General features: G+C 35.8%; 1 protein-coding gene across 3 annotated transcripts in view; it reads right to left on the bottom strand.

The window, feature by feature from the left end:
• Positions 1–18715, bottom strand: part of ESR1 (estrogen receptor 1) — a 171271-nt gene extending 152556 nt beyond the window's left edge. For 2 of the 3 annotated variants that reach the window (XM_013178332.3, XM_066994201.1), the window contains exon 1: positions 18564–18714. In XM_013178332.3, coding sequence (XP_013033786.2) covers positions 18564–18588 — 25 coding nt within the window. In that variant the 5' untranslated portion in view covers positions 18589–18714. Of the gene's footprint in view, positions 1–18563 lie in introns of all 3 variants that reach the window. The other variant, XM_048076896.2, reaches the window with a different exon arrangement.
• Between the last annotated feature and the right edge of the window lie 2550 nt (positions 18716–21265).

Genomic DNA, 21265 nt, shown 5'->3' with positions numbered 1-21265 from the left:
GCATTGTGTTCAGATTGTGTTCAGATACACAAGGTAACCAACAAAGGAAGACACTAGCTTTTAGATGATCTGCAGTGACTTAAAGCCAACTCTTCAGAGAAAAATCATTTTGGATATCATAACAATAATAGAGTCTGTCTAGCTGAGGATCTTTAAAAAGTAATTTGCTTTCAGACTCCAGACCGTTAAATTGTGGCACAGAACATAACTAGGACTGATTGTCTTCAGGGGGAAAGGACACACACAGCCATCACAGGTTAGAGTTTTCACACTAGAAGTCACTTTTATGCCAATATGAACAGCAGAATCAGGCACATATCATTTCTACACAGATCAAAAGAGAAACACTCCTTAATCTTAGATAATGGCTTCATGTCAAAACCATTCTGTAACCATTTCTCCAGTCATTGTTATAGCAATCAGTCTAGGACTACTGATAGAAATATTATATCTGTTTTTTTCTTGAAGAGGTTAAGAAACAAGAAGACTAAAGGCAAACCCTTACGTGAAGACATGTTGTGTCATAGACTTACAAATCCAGTGTGCAGTGATGACCATATAATTCTTACTACCTGTCTTGAATCTGCAATGCCATGGTCTGCACTTTCCAAGGCATTGAGAGCACTGTCGTCAATGGGACTTTAGGTTGCACACCTGAACCCGGCCCCAAGGTGGGATTTAGACATCATGGTTCCTTTTCTTATTGCTTATTTTCAGAATTGCGCAATGCAATTCTGACTTACAGGGTTCTTAACCTTCCATTTCTGGTAGCTCCTTCCTAAACCCAAGCTGCTCCTTTAGTTGGGCCACAAGAACTGTTTGCAGTTTGAGTGGTTTTCTGCTCCAAGATTAAAACAAACACACGCACACACTTCACACGCTTTGTCTCTTTTTTAGATTACAGTGTAATTCAATAGATGTTGGTGTCAGCTCTGCTGAAGGCGTGACACCAGTTCTCTTAGAGTCACTGACAAGAGAGTTGGTATCAGAATCTTCATAATGTGAAACCACTGTCTTTCTTATTTTCCTGCATTATTAACATTCACATATCTTGACTGTAGTCTTTCTGGTTGTAGTCCCTTCATTTTTGAACAGGTAAATTAATTTTTGTATGGAAAAGGATATTCTTTTTAACAACTATTTTTTTATTTTTTGTTATTTTTTGAATATAAACTCATCTCCAAACCCCTCTACATCTGAAAGGATTTTCAAGTGCATGTGAAAGACATGCAAGTCTGTCAAGATACCTCAGAAGCAAAACAAAACATTACAGAAACCTCTGTGTAAATTCACACAGAGGCATATATACATGTAAAACTAGCATGTATTAAACATGCCAACAGACCATGCTCTTGTGATATGTTGAAGACAGGAATGATATGTGCTTTTAATTCTGCGTTGTAGGCAGTAGGAAATAAAGAAATTAATATTTTAATAGCCTTTTTTCAAATCAGATATATCACTTGTCAACAGTCAGTAAAGTAATGTAGCATGGTAGAACAGACAATCAGAAATCATGACAAAAAGGTACTTAAAACCTAGGGTTCAGGATTTAATTATTGCAGTCTCAAATAACCACTTCTGGAAAAACAATATGGTGTTGAAAAAAACCCGGCCCTCAACTTACTTCCCACAAACCATCTGTCTAGTCACTTATTAGTTCATCAGACACTAACACACAAACAAAAACAGATATGATATGCTTAGTGTGAATTTACTGATGCCTTCCTTGCACTCATGCTATGTGAATGAAAATGTACACTGTATTGTCACTTTATGAAAAACTGATTAGGCTCACAAACTTCCTTGCTGCCTACATACACCTGAATGATCAAAGCAGGAGAAAATTAATAACAGATCTTTGATTAACTTAACTGCTTTTGAGAACACATAATTCAAATAACTTAATTTTGCATAATATTTAAATTTAATAAATGTCATTTTTAAAGTGTAAAGATTTGATTAAGAAAATTATTTTTTCAAAATCTCCCCACCGTGAAAACAATGTAAAAACACACATAAACATATATATATTATTTACACGTATTTATATTATTATTATTATTTATATATTATATTTTTATATGTGGGTTGTATCTACATACAGAAATAAAATCCCTCATTTCATTCATATCCCTCATTTCATCATATCTCTCATTTCATTCCATACACCAAATTCTCTCCTTGACAAAATAAATTGCATTATCGGTATAAGGCACATAATTTCCAAATGCTAAGCTCATAGGTCTGATCCCTTTACCCTTTCTCTCTCTCAGATAAGATGCATATATCAGGACATGTACACATGTGCCCTTTCTACTGCTGAAAGAATTTGCTTAAGAAACAAAATTGTCAGAAATTCAGAACAGAAAAAAAAAAAAATACAAATGGTTTTATTTGCCTTCTATGATGAATACTAAACGTACATAGATTATAATGCATATACCTATAGCACCCCCTGGCCTCCAGAATTAATTTTTTGCAAAAATTGAGACTGCAAATCTTACAGAGAATTCCTTGGGAGCAAAATGAGAGAACAATCAGTTTCTATTGTGTGATTCTCATGTCTCTCTAGAGGAACTCTGCAAAGTGATTTCTCTGGAGATTGCAATCCATAATATACAATTGTACAAAATATAAGGGAGAGACTTTCTTCCTCCAATCCAGAGAAAGAGATCATTCCATACACAAATGACTATTTTTCCACATTCCTACTTTCAGTTAAGGTTGCAATACCTACAAAAAAAAAAAAAAATGCAGATCTCCCTAATGCACAATATTAAGTGTTCAGGATAATAGAAGGAACAGTGGGACTGAAAACCTAAATGCAAGCAAATTTTATTTTTGATTCAATCACAATGAGACTACAGAAAGCATTACTATTTTTCCATTAGTAAAAGATGTTGCTAAGGGGACCCATATAAATGAACAGGTAAGAGAAAAGAGAGAAGAAGAAAAAAAAAACACAAGGACAGTCAGAAACAAAAATTTTCACAAAGTGTATTGAGGGTGTTTTCATCTGAAGAGGAGTTTGACACAGAAGCAGTTTTTCAAACTAGAAATAATTTTAAAAGTAGACAGCCCTTTACAGAAAATAAAAATAAAAAAAAAATAAAAAAAAATAAAGGCATATTCTTTAAACAATCAAGGACATGTCTGTGAATAGAATTGTGCTCAATAATAGACAGCAATATTTCACATTACTACTGCACTATCATCATGAAGATTTAAAGAAATCTAGCAACATTTATTAAAGAATTTCCCAGCCATCCCTGCCTAATAAACAGCATAGCAATGGGGAAGGTTCTCTGGAGTCACACCAAAAATAACCAGCAGTCAGAATTAGAATGAGTGGGCAATGGGTTAGGAGTGGCAAAGAACCCACACATATGAAAGACCCAGGAAAATTCACTTCTGAGTCCTGTACTGAAGTCAGGTAATTGATCTTCTTCCCTTACACCCCTCACTTCCATAAAGTATAATCTAATACAATAACTCATGTTTATTAGTAGATTTTTTTTTTAATTATAATCTCTGCCTTGAAAATGGCTTACAGAATTGTATCTTTTCCAGTGGTTAATTACCCCCTCCTTAAATATTTGTACCTTTTCCCCAAGTTTTTGACCTTACTGTATTTTCACCTACTATCTCAAAGAGATTTATGTTATATAAAACCATTATTTATATTCAGAATTTAACAAGACAACGGCATTTCTATGGCTGATTCCCTGTGGCTGAAACAAAGCTAGACTTTCTCCTGGAGCTCTCCTACAGCTGAAGCAGGGTTCAGTCCACAGCACCAGACTAGAGATTTTCCGAAGTAAAATCCCCTGAAGCACACAGTGTGGAGGTCAGGTTCCTCACCACCAGCTGTCTTGCTTTCCAGGCTTGTTGCTATCCTGCTAAACTACTTGCAAGGGGGGGAGTACATCCACAGCATGTCAGGAAAAGGATGGAATACGTTGTTTATAATTGCCCTATATGTGGCCAAAATACAATATCAATTGTTGGTTTGAGCTAAACTAAACAAACTGCCCAAGGGTCGTCTTTTTTTGCCAGCATTTTTTTCCTCTGTAAACTTGGAGCAGTGCTTTAGCACTCCTTCCCAAATAAAATAACAATATTTTTTTTTCACTTGCTGAAATACTTAGTGAGGAGGTGTTTCTTCCATTTCTCCATTTTTGTACTCTCATTTCTAATTTTTCAGCTGTGAAAAGTTTATTTAGAGGTAAGAAATATACATACCAACACTTCTTCCAATCACCTTTAAAAGAAAAAGCTGTTGTGGAATGAACAAAGTAATTCGGGTAAAATATAAAAACCTCTACTCTGCCCATACAAAATAATAACCTGAAAAAGCTCACATGTTCATGAATCCAATTGTCCATACTATTTGGCTAACTCACATGGTTTTGCAGGACAAAATCTATTAAAATCACTGAAAGGTGTATTGGCAACTCTTTAAAAAAACTAAGTAAAACATACAGAAATCTACACTGAATGTATATTTCAGAAACACAGCAGTTTAAGTATAGCAATACTTTTCAAAGCAAATGCAAAACACTTTCAGGTCTGAAAGCATAGATGTTGCGGGAACAAGAAGGGGCAGAAGAACCAAGTGGTGTCTCTCCAAAATGAACTTCTTGATGTATGACATTATCTCTGTGTTCATTATAAACAGTAATATTTACATAAATGCATGCATATAGGCATATTCACACGTATATATGAATATATTCATTGCAGAGTGAAGCCTAAGTCTTCCACAAAATTTGTTCAAACTCAGAGAAGGAAGCAGCTGTCTCCCAGAATAAAAATAAATAAATAAATAAACAAATTAAAAAAAAAAAAATAATCAAAGCTTCCTGATCCACTCAAGACTGGGAAGAAAAAAAAAAAAGTGTCAAACACTTCTTCAACATCTGAGCAGTTTGAACATTCCACTGCTCTAGCTATGTTTCTCCTATCTGCTCAAGGCAACGTGTGCAAACCTTCCTGCTGCTCACGTTTGTTGTAGAAGTGATGGAGCTGATAGCTGCATGCTCTAGGGAGACCTCTAAGTGGTCTCTGCCATCAGCAGGAGGAATGAGGAACTTTCCTGAAGGAATCAGGGAACAGCACACAGACAAGGAGCTACTACACAGAGCAGGCAATGAAGTCTTGATCAGTTGTGTCATCAAGCTGAGAAGCTGCAGAGAGAATGCAGGGACAGTGAAGAGGCTAAAGCCTGGGGGAAAGAACAGAGAGCAAAACATGAAACAGATGGTGACAATGAGAAGACAATGAGCAAGAGGGAAAAAGTGGTGACAGCCAGCACAGAGTTTGTCAAAGGGAATAAGCATTAAGAGTTTCCTCCTGAACAACCAGGCATCCAGTGTAACTTCAACCTTACGCTGCAGAGGAATAGTATGTAAACAAACAACAATGCCTGTGCACTACAACCTGCTACAGTGAAGCTGAATACGCCTTCCGGCCTAAACCAAGCTAGAATGTATACTACCAATGGGCCTTGACAGTAGTGTTCGCAGTTCAGCTGACCTAGAATTAAATTCCTCCTTCACTACCCCATTTCCAGGGGAAAGAATGCTACAAAGATGACTTTTCTTCAGGCAGACTTGTTCAGGTTTCTTCACTAAAATTTGCTATGTTACATTCTGCAGAACAAAAGGGCTTAGCCAGCAGACATCATTGGGATGGAGGAGGCCCATGCATCTTGATTAGACACTGCATCAGTTACCTTTCAAACTGATCCACAGGTTAAAACCAAAAAAAAACATTATACACACACAGGGGAGGTTTCTCCACCTCACAGACTGAAACATCCGGATCAACTAAAAGAACAAAGATGTTGGTTCAAATACACACAGAACTGGAAATCAACTTTCCTGTCCTGGTTGCCAAGAAAAAGTGAAGAAAATTGCTGAAACCGAACCACCATGTTCTTTCATAACTATTTTATTTTAATTAATGACTCCCAGAACAGGCTAACATCCTCTGAAGTTAACAGGCAATATGGAAAAATAACTTATTTTGCTATTTCAATTTAACAGCCATTCTAGGATGAAGAGAATAGCTCTGTTGTGAGGAATGGAAAAGAGAAGAAAGGATGGGGAAGTACGAGGAAAGAGAGGAAGAACAGGAGAAATGGAAGGAAAAGGAGCTGTCATCAAGAAGCAAATAATGTCATTGCTCTCATTTACGAAATGGGGCTAAGGTTCATAGCTTAAAGTTCATGAGTCTCAATGATTTTGCAAGAATCTATGAACTCTGACAATACAGAACAGTGAATTCATTTTGCATTAGTTCTTCATTTCAGCCATAGCATTTTTTCATGTCCCCAGTGATGGCTTTTTTCAGGTTAGCAGCATCAAATGTTTCATGAAAGGAAAGGGAACAGATCACAAAAATATTATCAGTCATTGTATCCACATATATCCATTATTATAACCCTGATGGTACTGTAGAAATAATAATAAGAAAAAAATTGGTCTTAAGTCTGCATTCCTAATATTTCTTCATGCACGTATCACTCCAAAATTACAGACATCTTCTAGGATAGGCTTAATAAGACACTCAATGAATGAAGGTCAAGAATAGTAATTTTGATAAGGTAAATCATTCTACAGAGACAGAAAATGTTGAGAAAGATGGAAAAGACAGAAAGGAGGGCTGGGGAGCAGAGATGCCAAGAAAGGAAATTGCATGAGAGATATGTGGGATGTGTAGACTAGGTAAGCAAATAATATGAAAAAGAAGAGTGAGTGATAAGAAAGTGAAAAGCAAGATGAAAGTGGCCATAAAAAAGCAACAGATACTAGGGCCTAGATCCAGAAAAGCTCTTATGTTCTTAACTCCAAGTATGTTATTAAATATATGAAGTACACCACAAATAAAGTTAATGATGTACTTAGCAAGACAGACAAATTTAAATATATATATATATATATATATATCAAGGAAAGAAGAGTACAAATCAAAGAGTAATAATATCTAAAGAAAGAAGAAAAAGGGTCAGCAAAAGACTAAACACAGAATATGAGCCACCCTTGTCACAGGGTGCTTTCTTATGAGGAATATATGCTATCAGTATTAATGAATATTTGTATATACTACAAATCATACACAATAATTTCTCAAATTAAAAATTGCTGGATATAACATAGGGTTATCATTTGACAAAAGAAGCAGAGATAATTGTATAACAGAAAAGTTTACAACGATATAGATGCAAATGATAACAGTTTAACTGTAATGAGGTACAAATATCATCAAGTCCAAACTAGTTACACATACATATCCTACATACACATACAAGGATACACATACATATCCTTTCTTCTTTAAAAGTGAGTTTCACAGATATGAAAACAATCAGAACTATAATCAGTTGAGAGCAAGCATTTGCCTAGAAAGTATGAATGACATGTGAAAACTTTTTAAGAATACTTTACTAGCTGTTGCAAAAGCTACAATTCAACAAAATAGCATGGCTCAAAAAAAAAAAAAAAGGAAAATTAAATTTGACTTAATGAACAACACGTGAAAAATTATAAATTTAATAATAGTCTGGGGGCATCAAAACTTTAGATTCTCAAACCATACTTGCAATCTTATATATGTCCAAGGAATAGATTCATAAATTGAAAGCAGGTAAAAGACACCACTTCAGGAACTCTAGAAAATTATTGACTGAAACAAAGGGTCAGAAAAAGAAGGCAGCAGTTCAGGCAATGAAGGCATTTTTCTAAAATATTAAGAGAGAAAAATGAATCCTAATATTGACATCAGACCATTTTTAGAATGAAAAGTTAGTATTCTCAGTAACAATGCACACACACACACAAAAATTTACAGCAGCATTCAAGTAAATTGGTTATGGTTTGTGAAAAGCTACATCCTTGTAGCATCTTTGCTGCATCCTTTTTATATCCTTGTAACGACTCACAAGAATGTTAAGCAATGGTTACTGATATTACATTTTGTTAGCAAGTATGTCTGAAAAAAAGTGCCAGAAGTCTTACAAGAGCTGGCCAATGACTTCTCTGAATATTAACTATGATTTTCTACTAAATCAGAAACATTGTGGAAATCTAGGGGGGAAAAAGGCTGAAATTACATTAGAATTTTTAAAAGAATAAACAGGATTCCAAAGTAACTTATGCCCAATGTCCGATTATGCTTTTAAGGGAAATCAGGGTTTAAATTAAGAAGTAGAGACTAATATAATATCAACCAAGAAGGTTATATAGTGTTATGCGTACAGTGATTCCTTTTAAACTACCTGAACAACTATTAATTCAAGATTAATAGTTGATGAAAGCAATAGCATTGTGTGATGTACTTTTCCTACTGTAAGGCATTTGATAAAATAGCTAGACAATTTGATTAAGGTAAGAGTATGAAACAAAACAAATTGTCATATATTCAAAGTGTTAGATTACAAAAATGTAATCGTGAACAAAGAAACATCAACAAACAAGGATGTCCTACTGCGATTCAGAGGTTGTTTAACAGCTATACTCTTTCATATTTTCCTCAGTGTCATAAATGTAAGAATAATAGCATTGCTAATGAGATGTGCAGAAAAAAATGAAACATTTAGAAGAAATATGAATAAAAAATACTACTTTTAATGACACAAAACAACCTGAATTGTTATATAACCTGCCTTAAGGTAAACAACATAAATTTCTGCTATAGCTAAATCCAAAAGCATATATCTAGAGGAAATATATATATATACACAAAATATATATATACACGTGCAAGCCATTGCATAGTGCTCTGTCCCAAGGAGAAAAGACTGACAAAGATCTGGAGTACTAGTAGGCAGCTGAACATGAACTCCCAATATTACCCTGTGGCCTCAAGGTTAAAGCAATAATATAACTAATAAATAAATAATAATATAATAAATAATAATATAATATAATGTAATATAACGCAATAGGGTAAAATGGAAGAGTAAAAAGAGTCATATTTGCCTCTATTTCTCACTGACACACAGCATTTACCAGGATACCACAGCATCTACCAGGATACAAGGCCAGAAATAGACAGCACATTTTAACATTACAGATAATTACCCACTGGAAAACTACTCTGCTTGTCAGGACTGATCTAAAGCATTCTTACAATGAAGCAAAGAGTTTCTTTCCTAAATATATATATAATCTCAGACAGAAAATAATTCAGAAAGATCTTATAGGTTGTGCTACAGAGGAAGTCAGACAAGATGGTCAGAATAGCTCCTGTTCAGCAATGCCAGTTCTGCAAACAGGACTATACACATACGTGGGAATTAGGCAAATGTTACAGCAGTCAGAAGATGCATTCCCTGAGGTGCCTCTTATAAATCCCCACAGTATCACGATGCCAGGAACAATTAAAGCCGAGAGGAGAACTGCATGTTTGGGACAGACTGCAACCCACAATGATGTGAAGACTGAGCAGCTCTGCTGCTCAGACCTTTCTAACCCAGGCTGAGGCTTTTCCAGCTCCTTCAGATGGCTGCAAGTGCAAGAGGAAGCTGACTTCTTTTTACTTCGACTACACATTTCTCAAATATACAGAACCAAATACAGTAACTTGGTCACCACAGAAATCATACTGTCAGATTGGGTGGTTTTCAGAAAAGAAAAGCATGTGCTAGCAACATATCAGCAATTAATAAAGTCACTAGGGCATATGTATCTGGCATATTTTAGAATGTAACATATTAAAAAGTAGATAGCACAGGGGATTCATGATACAGTACAACTTAGAAAGATTCATTTAGAATAAATAGCAAGAAACAAAATGTAGCTGTCAAAACAATCTACTTAGCAGAGGAAGCTATTCAACTGCAAAACACTATTTAAAAGGAAAAAGACAGGAAAACTCACTGGAGGTACTCTTAGGCAGCTAGAACGTTAAAATAACCCTGCACTGCGAGGGACATGAATGTGAGGTATCTGTATGTTTTTACTATTCCTGACTAAACTGTAGCTGATGACTGTCTATATGTTCCAAAAACCTCAGAGACAAATTAACTTACTCCCATATAATCAGGTAAATACCAAGTTTGGGAATGAATGGAAAATAAAACCTTTAGACTATAAATGAATGTTTCATGGTGCAGCTAAACACATAACCCACAAGATAAGCAGATATTAATTTGATAGTGCCTGGTATGTAGAATTTTTGCTAACAAGGAGCCAATTTTTAATAGCAATCATAAAGCTCTTAAATTAATCATCTACATAGAGGCAAGCAAAGCCAACAAATCCCCCAAAATATTGCTTGATTTCAAAACCAGTAATTGCGTAGAAATAAAGAAGTTGCTGTAAAGGAACTAGCAAATGGACATGTAGAAGAGCAAAGAGTTCATACGTAGTACACAGAATATGCTGAGTGATGTGAAGGAAACTTGGATAAGCAGCACACTTAATTACCAATGTGGCGAAATTATTTGAAGCAGTTCTTCAAAAAAATGAACTTGTTGACTTAATGGAGGACAACAGAAGATAAAATAAAAACTGTGGCATACTAAATGTAAAAATGCAATAAGACAAGCCAAAAAAATTTGAGAAATAACTTGCAAGTGTTAAGGTGGGTTTTTTTGTTTGTTTGTTTGCTTGTTTTTTTCCAAGTACATCAAGATTAGGAAGCTTGCCAGAGTGTCTACAGGTATGGTGAGACATAAAGGTGTAAAAGGAGCACTGAGAGAAGATTAGGCTATGGCAGAAAAACTAAATGAAATTTTTGCATCCATGCTTATAGCACGGACCTGAAGAGGAATTCTCATAACAGAACCTTTCTTAAGGGGGGCTGTTGAAGTATCTGTCTGAAAGTTAATGTGTCAGTAAAAGAGGTTATAGAAAAATCATCAAAGAGAACAATAAGAAGTCACCAGGAGCAGCTGGTGACTTTTAAGGGTAAAACTCTTAGTATTAATGGACAGGAAAAAGACAAAATGGATTGCCAACTCTTAAAAGGATGTGGGAAAGAGGAGGAAGAGAGAGGTAAATTTAAGTTAGCTGAGATCAGGTGTCAAGACATCTCTTCTGGGTAATTTAACAGAAACTGCTACCAAGAACACAATTAGAGAATCCTTAAATACAATATCTGAATAAGAGTCATTGTGGAAAATTCTCTATGAGGATGTTGATTCTATAGTCAAATATAAAAGTAAATTAAATTTATTTGGATTTCTTTAAGTAGTTCAGCAAACTCTGTCTCCAAGAGCTCTCAGAGAAATGGGCTAAAATAATTGCCTAACAGGTAGGACACAAAACCAAATACAATCAGCCAGGTTTTTTTTCAGTGGAGGGAGATCTTGAGGGAATTATTTCTGTTAGTTCCTCTGCTGTTTAATATTTTCTTAAGGAGTGTATATTGATATAACTACTTTTGCTGATGATACAAAGCGTAGTAAGGGTGAGGGCCAACTGCAATGAGTTGGAAAAGGATTTCATAATGTTAAATTATAAAATGGCAGCTGGAATTCAATAAAGATCTGAAGGTTGAAGAGTGTATTAAATAAATGATGGTGAAGAATTTGGCTTACTTGACTAAAAAAAAATGGTGATAGGAAATCTGACCGCCTTCTATAAAAGCAACATTAGGCATAAACACAAGAGGTGTCTAAGCCAAAGAAAGAAAGCTGGCACTGAAAACAAATTCAGTATGGAAATTACAAGACTCAGCTGCCAGAGGGGCAAAGCTCTAGATCAGCTTGTCCATGAGAGGAAAAACAGCCTAACTGGGCTTTAAGATAAACATGGATAAACACTGTGAACAAATTACACAATCTGGTTGCTATGACAGCTCAGCCAATCCAGAATTGGCTGGATTCAATAAGTGAAACTAAAGCAAAAACTTACCAGCACAGAGCAGATGCACAGTGACTTGTGTCTATGCAAAAGTAAGTCCTCATGCGTTATCTATGCTGAAATAAATTCCTGCTTCTCTCTTGAGATTACAACCAGTGAGTTGCTGCGTGTGCAGGAAGCCTCGGGGTAGCTAACCGTAACTCAGTCATGTTATCTCATGTTGGAGGTAACTAACAGTACCTCGAGCCTTCTATCACCAGAGACATAATTAGATTTAAGGCATTTTCAAGGGGGAAATAATGTTCCACTTTTATCCAAAATGTCTGTTTTTCCTTTGGATCTTTCTATGACAGCAGATGTGGGTTTAAGTGTAGAAATAGGCAGGCTCATATGATGGTCAAGTCTTTTGCAAGCAGAATTATGATTTGCCAAAGTAGACCCAGAGCTGAGACAAATTAGTGACAGATTAGTTAGCTAGCACAGAGAATGCTATTAGTTAATTAAAATAAGCTGTGTCCATGTTACCATCTTTCTTCACAGTAGTGAGGTTTTGAAGTGATTTCCCCAGTGCACTGGTTTGGTATGTGGAGCAGCTGGGGTGTGCATAACAGATTCCTTTTGGGTTAAACTAAACTGGAAGCTCTGCTCCAAAAGTGTCCCAAATGCACCCCAACCCCTCAGGGACCCATTAGGATCTGGACCCAAGAGTGGTTGGTTGGATGGTTCTTACTTCCTCTTTCTCCAGTCAACCACCACAGGAACACATGAACTGTGCCTACACCAGGGAGGCAGTCCCAAGCTGTTACATGCCACCAGGGACATCTGGTCCTCACTGTCCCACCACAGTGCTGCCAGACATTCCCAGGGGCAGTCACTGATGACTGGAAACCTGCCAGGAAGGGCACACCGGGAGAGCATGGTCCTACCCCAGCCCTGATACTCAAAGGGGAGGGCAGAAAGTGACCTGGCTAGGCCAACTAGGTTATTTTACAATTGGCAACAGGACAGGATGAAGGGTTGTATAACACCAGACAGATGATATTGGCTCACTTCATAACGTATACACTTCCCAAGCATAAAAATTCTGCCTTGAGCATAATTAGTCGTCTGATGTTTTGCCTAGTTTTTAATCATTTAAGTTACCAAAGATCAAATTTGCTTAATGGTTTGTCTTACTCGCCTCAGTTTAATCCCCTTAGGGAAGAAAGATTAGTTACTTGTGCTTTTTCCTCATTTTAAAAAAAAAAATCATAACTGACTCACCACCTAATTCATAAAGTTTCTTCTTGAGTCTCTCTTGACTTAGCTTTCTCTAGCTTTTTCTGTTTTATTTTTAAAGACATTTTTACAAGCACATCCTTCATGTTGCTAGGTTTCAAGAGAAAAGAAATAAGGAAAACAAATCAATATTTTTTTTAAAAAGACAGCCCTTTGTCAAAAGTCCAAAAGGAAGTATAAAGTAATATTGTTCTATTACTTATGTACCAACCTTCCTGATGCATTTTTTCCTAATTTCACTTTTTTGTTCTATACAAAATTGTGTCAGCAAGCAACAGCAAATCTTTTAAGAAGACTAACCAAGAAAATAAGGTGCTAATGAAATAATTATGAACTCATGTGTCATATAATTACAGAATTTCATTTAAGTGGTGCCCTTGCTGTCCTCTTGTGTTTATACATTTGTGTGTATGCATGCAAGCTTATGTGTGTCCAGTGAACTGGCATAACACAGAAACATCACTGAAGTGCAAAGATATAGCAATGTATGCAACAGATTAGGACAAGAAACAAAACCACCTGAAATGCATCCAGTTTAAACTACAGAAAGAATTTAGGTTGACAAAACAGAGTAATCAGACTGGCTGGGACAAAAATATTACTGCTTTTTACTCTTGTGAAATGTGCCATCAGCTCTCTAATGATCATGCGAAATCAAGGCTTCAGGGTAAATTTCACATCCGAAAGTGTCCAGGCAAGATATCAACGTCGACAGAAAAAGGGCTCTTCTGACACATCCAGAGGTAAAATACAAGTAGAAATTGAATGATTTCTTTGGATGGTGAGGATACAGCTTGGCACCAGTTGTGAACGTATTTGAATACTGGGCAGCAGCACAGTCTGAGATTTATAGTATTTTGGAAGGAATGAGTAGGTTGCTGATTTATAGCAACAGAGTAAGATGAGCCCACAAATATCATTTCTGTCCATTACCTCAAACTTGATGATGTTAATAGAATGAGACCCACGTATGAAATATTTCCTACTTTTTCACTGTAAAATCAAATCTTAGTGATCTTTTTTGTAAAGCCACATTCAGTTTTTTATACCTCCACCTGAAGAAGGTACAAGCCAAAACTGTAAGCAGTTACATGGGAGTTACACGAGCTTTCAGAAAACAAAACAAAACCAGAAAAAAAAAATCCAAACAAGATCCTAATTCTGTGTTGATTTGGATTTCAAATCAAGGGCTTAAAAAAAATGCCAAAATACAAGCCCAAACAATTCTGGCCTCGCAATATTTATGTTTAGCTGCCATAGTGGATATAAAGACTGAAGCAAACAGTTAAGACACAATATTGATAGATCTAACCTGTTACAGTTTATGCAGAAAACATTGCTATGCTATTGAGAGCCAAAAACATCACGAATGAAAGCTATCTAGAATAGAATAGACACAACACTAGTAGTTGTATATAGAAATCTAAATGGACTTTTAGAAAATAAAGTATATGAAACATTATCTGCATAGTCTCTAGACTTACTTCTCCATAGATTATTCTTTTCTATTCAATATTTTAGGGTAATCCAACACAAGATAAATGACATTTTTATTATCTGTAGGAATTTGCATAAATATAATTACTAAAATCTGCACATTAATAAAAATAGAGAAAAATCCCACAAAAATGTTATTTAAAAAATAAAAATACTATCTTCCATTCAAAAATTACCCAAGTTTTAACATTTAGACTATAGAATGTACTTAACTGGGGAACTGATAAGAGTCCATCATTTTAGCCATTAATCTACCTTCTGCAGTAAGTGATAGTAACAACAGAAACTATTGGGAAGAAAATAATAATAGAGTTGACCCAAATTATAGGCCTAGGAAATTGAAATTAATTAAACTTAAAATCCTATATGAAAAAGATTTTTTTTTTCAAATCAGAGATCTGCAAATTCCCAAAGTTATACTATGCAAATGCTAATCACCAAATAAACCAAAAGAAAAATATATCTTGTGAAGCTAGTAAATTCGTTATTATCATGTAATTATTTGAAAATCTTTTCCTCCTCCTTTTATCTTCTTTCTCAGACTAGTTACTATCATGAACTGAATGTTGCCAGAATGAGCTTTTACAGATATTTGCTCCTTGGAATGTGGAGTGGGTTTTTTTTTTGTTTGGTTGGTTTGGTTTGTTGTTGTTATTGTTGTTTTCTCAAAATTAACAACATATCTTACTTTACTCTTGCAAAATTCAAATGCTCATATCCCCCTACAAAAAACTTTGTAAAAATTTCATTTTCATCTGCAGTGTTGCTGTCAAAAAGGGAAGAAAAAAAAGTTTAATAGTTTGGTGAGAAAAGATGTATTCATATTTTAAACTGTTCCTTCTTGAGGAAAAATACTGTGTTTAAATTCCAGTTATGCTATTGAGCTAGAAAAGGAAATGGCCCTCTGAGTCACTCAGTGTAGTCCTTACTACCAAGCCTTCACCCCAAGTAGCCAGCTCACTGTGCTCCTTACAAACAGGGACCTGTCTTAGCCTACCCCTCCCTTGGAGGCTGAACCCTTCTACATTTCCAGCTCCACTCTGAATTTATTCACAGTAACACCCATTTGGTTTTGTGTCAGCAATAACTTTCAGGGCAAATATTTAAGTTTCATGAAGATAAGTAGTATTAAACAAAATCACCTACTTCTTTATGGCAGAAAAAATAAAAATCACTTTTTCTAAACACAAGTAAAGTTACTAACTTTGGGTATTTTTATTTAAAATTGATATCCATATGTTAGTGTGAGGTGTATTAAATGAACTCTGTATACTTTAATGTTTGGCAAGTACATTTTTTACTTACATATGTATATATACATACTTTTTTAGATTTTTTTTGTACCTCTTTTCACTGTTCTTCTACTTCCATTATTGCCAAACCATGTCATGTTTCCTTGTACCATTCATAAGACCTGCAGACTACAACTCCTCACATAGTGTATAGGACTGGAGCTTAAATTTTTCTGTAGCCTCTGAGAGCCTGCAAGATAATTGTTTCTTCACATCCTTCCGCACATCTAGGCATTACCTTTGAAAGCTTCTAGTGATCCTGCAGTAAGATTCAAATATGGTAGCAAGATATCCACAGGAAGTGCTCATTGGCTCTGTCCCTTCACTTTCTACTTTTGCTTTTCCCACAGTACTTTCATTAATTTTACTCTTAATTTTCTCATTCTCTTTCTGTCGGTGTCTCTCCCCGTGCCAGCCTGTGGTGCCTGAGGACAGTGCAAAGAAGGAATGGGACAAGAAACGGCTGCCAGAAGTAAGTCTGAATAGCCAAGAGGACAAGGTGAAAAGGAAACCTGTTCACTGTCAGTAGCTGCTTCCCTATACGTGACATTTCAGATGGCTTGCATGAGAAGGTGCCAACAAGACACATACAGCTATCACTCCAAATGAATGAATGACTGCTGGCTGAACCAAGACAGCAAAATGACAAGGTCTAAAATATGGGTGTCATTTTAAGACTCCAATCCACACTCGACTTCTGATCTCCCCTAAAATCAACAGTGTTATTTTTCAAGGAATCATGGAACTGCTGTGATTGGGAGAGACTTTGGAGTCCCCTTCATCTGACACAGCACCCTGCTCAGGGCAGGGTCACCTGCAGCAGGTTGCTCAGGGCCACGTCCAGGTGGGTTCTGATGTCTCCCAGGATGGAGACTCCACAACCACTGGGCAACCTATGCCAGTGTTTGACTGCCCTCACAGTAAAAACAAGGTGTTTTCTTGATGTTTTCTGATGTTTCTTTCAAGAAACAAAAACAGTTGGGCATGAATGAAGGTAGTAAATAAACCAGTAGGGGAAAAAAAAAAAAAAAAGTGAAAACGGATCCTCTAATTCAATTATTTGAATTTTACCACTTGTAATTTCTCTGGTCACAACAGAAATTAGCATATCTTTCACGCTGGGAACTCATGCTCACAAGCCTTAGTGCTAAACTGTGGGAAGCATCGTGAAGTCCTGCTGTGAGGTGAAGTCTCAAAATTCCAGTTAAGTGCACGTTGTCATTGTACAAAGTCTTGAAACAAAGGCAAATAGATGAAACTGAATTAGAACTTGTTTTATCATCTAATATACAAATTCACTTTTTAAAAAAGCAGTATAGGCACTCTCCTTTCCTGCCTGTGTAATGCTTTATCAACAACCCAACAATTTAAACTTCTAAACAAAAATGGCAGTAGATTAGCTCCTAAATTTCATCCAACTAGCATAACAAAGGTGTTTTTTTCTAATAAGCTCCTCAGACAAGTATTTACACATGGATGCTGTTGTGCCTCTGACACTTCAGGACAAGGAGTGTTTATATTGCAGCAAACCAGAACATAATTTGGAACATACAATTTTCCTTCATCTCTTGTGATGAGGGGAGGAGCTGCACTGATAAGTTAACATGCCTCACCGGTCCTTCTTGTACTTCAGTGTAAACATTAAGTAAATTTTTTCTGTAACCAATGGATTTTTAGGAGGAAAAAAAAATAAGAAAAAGATTTCAAATGGATGTCTAATGCATGGTCATTAGGGTATAGATGAGTAACACACAGAGAAAATAAAGAAATGTGTGATAATGGTCTCTGCACTTGCAAAGGATACAAGTTCCAAGCCAGAGGCCATGATGGGAAATCATGAGATCCCAACTTATTTCAACAGGTCTTTCCCACAAACATTTATTCTTAATTAAAAAAAAATAAATAAATTAGACAAAAACTCTACTCACTATGAATTACCAGGTAAACTTTACCTATAAAGTTTAGACACTGTATTAAAAAAAAAGAATGACAACACTAACTCTAACAGGAACAACCTCTGAAATAAAAAGCATATGACAAATCTCAATGAACACAATTTAAATATCACACAGGATAATTATGGCTCAGCATCGGCTGAGATCAAAATACAGTATTTCACTTCATTCATAAGCTCCCCAGAAAATGATACAATGCCTTGTGTACCTGACTGCCCTTTAATTGAATTAAATCCTTTCACTAAGTACCAGCCAACTTGCCAAGACGTGACCGTGTGATTTCAAATCATTTTGTTTACTATTTTCCTTCCACCAAAATAATCAATTGTGGCTGGCGAGGGCGAATCACTTCATTCTTTCAGAACTGCAGATTGGGATTTTTGACCCTACCTAAAGCACAAATTAAATAAAATACTACTACACTTGCAATATTCCCTATTCAACTTAAAATGAACTTTAGGCAGTGCTTGGAATGCATTTCTTTTGTTTTATGTTGCTTTTTTAGGCTTCTCAACTACATTGCAGGATACAGGAAAAAAAGGAACATAGTAAGAAAAAGTAACGTTAGGCAAAGAGGAAAAAAAAGTCAAAACCAAAAAAAAAAACAACTTCTAAGCATTTCCATAGACATCACTAGGTGTGCCCCGCAAAGTTTTGGGTAAAAGCAGCGTTTAAAAGTGGGTGTGAGCGACAGAAACTGGCAGAAGCTAGGAGTTTTTGTCACTTACATTTATCCCAGAAGGTTGTTGCCATTACTTCGGCAGCGCTCTCACTGGCTGGGAGGATCACGTGACATGGGGAACTAAAATAGAAAAGTCTCAGTAGCGAGGAAACTGAACCAGAAGCACATTTGCAAGAAAACACGTATCACGAGCATAATAACACCCCCTTAGCAGTGAAAGGTGATAAATTTAGAAGGAAACCTATCCTGTATTCAAAACACACTGCCTTGCACAGTGCAGCCTGGCATCAGTCCCCAGTTCGACATACGGGAAGTGTTTTCTGCTATAAATCTCAGTCCATGTCTATACATAGCTAAACCTGGTAACTGCTCTAATAAATCTCAACAAATTACCAAACCCTAAAAGAAAATCTGATCTATTAAATTTAAAAATAAACTTCCAGTGCTGGAACATTTTCGTCTTCAGGCTGAGGTTTTTACAGTTGTTTGTGTCTACAAGAGAAGCAATTTTTTTAAAAGCATATGCTCTTAAGGTAATTGGGAGAGCTGTAAACATGTTGGAAGATTGCTTTCGATTCTTTTATAAGTAAGTAATATGGTCGCAGAGCTATAAACTACTAAAGCATGGACCATAAACCTGCAAATTCTAAATAAAGAGAAGGCTTGAGTAATCCAAGACAAAGGCTGCACAGATGAATTAGTGACCAAATGCAGGTTCTATACAATGATATAATATTATTCTGGTTTCAAGTTTGCTTTTTAATCGTCACCATCAGAATAGCAGCTCTTTCCATTTCTCCATTTCATAAACCTCTAGAAAAAAGTTCCAGCACAACCTGTTTGGATTACAGGAAATACATATTACCTTTTGCACAGTTAACTTTTTCACCATTTACTGTTTTGTTTTAAATCAGATTATTCCTGTTTTATATAATGTCAAGCATTCCTTGTTTCTAACGCATGTCAGGACAGTTAGCGTAGAAGGAGACTTTACGAAAAGATGCAAACAGCAACATGAAGGAGACAGCGATCAAGGAAAAGAGAAATGTGTTGTACATATTAACAGGACAAGGGCAGGAAATAATTTATTGCTCTACTCCCTAAAGTCAATCTTGCTGTTATAAGACAAAATATTGTAATGACCACCCTTTGAAAGAAAATGGCTTGCAAGGGCTGTTAAATTAAAACAGAAGTAGAGAACACAATGCAAAGCCCGTCATAGCAGACTCCCACTGTGCAATAAAAATGGAAATAATACAGAGAGGAAACAATAAACCAAATTATTCTCCTTGTATTGAAATAATACAAAGATAATTCTTCTTAATAGTAAAATCTCAAATTAAATTCCCCCCCCAAATTATACTTTTTTATCAACCTACATACACACACACACACACATATATATATACAAAATCAGAGAATATTTTCAATCCAGACCGAAACTTCGAAACCACATAACCAAGATCTATTTTATTCTACAGCATACCCCAAGACTTACACTGAATATTTCACAGAGTACTGAATATTTCACAGAGTATTTTCACAGAGGTACTAGTTCATGTACAATAGAGTAACACTAAAATGTTGCTCTTATGTTCCCTGATTCTATTGAAAGTTGTGAAAGGAAACATGAACATTGACTCAGAGTCAATAGACGAAGCACAACAGAACAACATACCTAAGCTGTTGCCATTGATTAATTACTAAATCTGAAAGATTCAGAGCTTATTTTTTCCTTGAAAAAAAAATACATTTTGAAGCCTGTAGTACATATTGGTGTGCACATAGACCCAGGTATTCTACCAGGTACACATTATTTTTATTACTGTGTTCTCAGGAAAAGCTTTGCATGACTTTAATTGTGCCATTAAGAAGATAACGTGGCAGAACTGAACGCACTGGAAGGTTTCTATTGATTGCAATAACAGAAGTGTTGGGATACTGGAATTAATACAGTAAACAGTGGATTCTGCCATAGATCTTAAAAAATGACTCAAAAAAATGGTTTGTTGTATACTCTTCACTGATTTAAGAGGCCTGGATGAAAAATTATCTTAAGTCAATTTTAAAAGTAATAATGGCACGCTATAACATATTTTAGAGAAAGTCTAGATAAGCACTAATACCCTTCTCAGGGTATTGTTGCAGTGCATCCCAAACACATTGCAAATCATCTCAGCAACACCTTTGTTGTCAAACACATACCTTGTTTTACATCTTTTATTTTAGATATTTTCTCACATTTCACTTTTCAACTTGAAAGATGCAAAACATACGGAGGAGGAAATGCAACAGCATTCCACCACAGATAATTTAATGGACAGAAATATATGCAAAACAAACCTACAGGCAAAGGTAATGAATCAAGGGCTAAAGGAATGCCAAAGTAGGGAAAGAAATACACCCTTGTGGGGGGAAAAGCATGACAAGGAAGAAGTACATCATCTCCAGAATAAAGAGCCTTAGGTGAAAAACCAAAAGAGTGTCAGTAAATCTTGGAGCCTAATACAAAGTGGGCAAAACCAGGAACAGAGCAGAATATCTTTTTGTACAGCTGGAACCATGGCACCAGGTCTGGTATTCCACATGCCTCCTTCCCCTGCTTTTATTAATATGGATGTATATAGGCAGTAATGAATTGCTAATTTAGGCATTCATCAAAGGAGCAATTTGACAAAGACAGCATTTCAATACTCAATCCACTTATTTACTCAGGTACTGTCCAATACATATCTATTACTTTATAAC

This window comes from Anser cygnoides, chromosome 3 (genome assembly GCF_040182565.1).
Source record: "Anser cygnoides isolate HZ-2024a breed goose chromosome 3, Taihu_goose_T2T_genome, whole genome shotgun sequence".
Classification (NCBI taxonomy): domain Eukaryota; kingdom Metazoa; phylum Chordata; class Aves; order Anseriformes; family Anatidae; genus Anser; species Anser cygnoides.
Note: the sequence above shows the minus strand (reverse complement) of the source record. Positions and strands in the feature narration are given on the sequence as shown.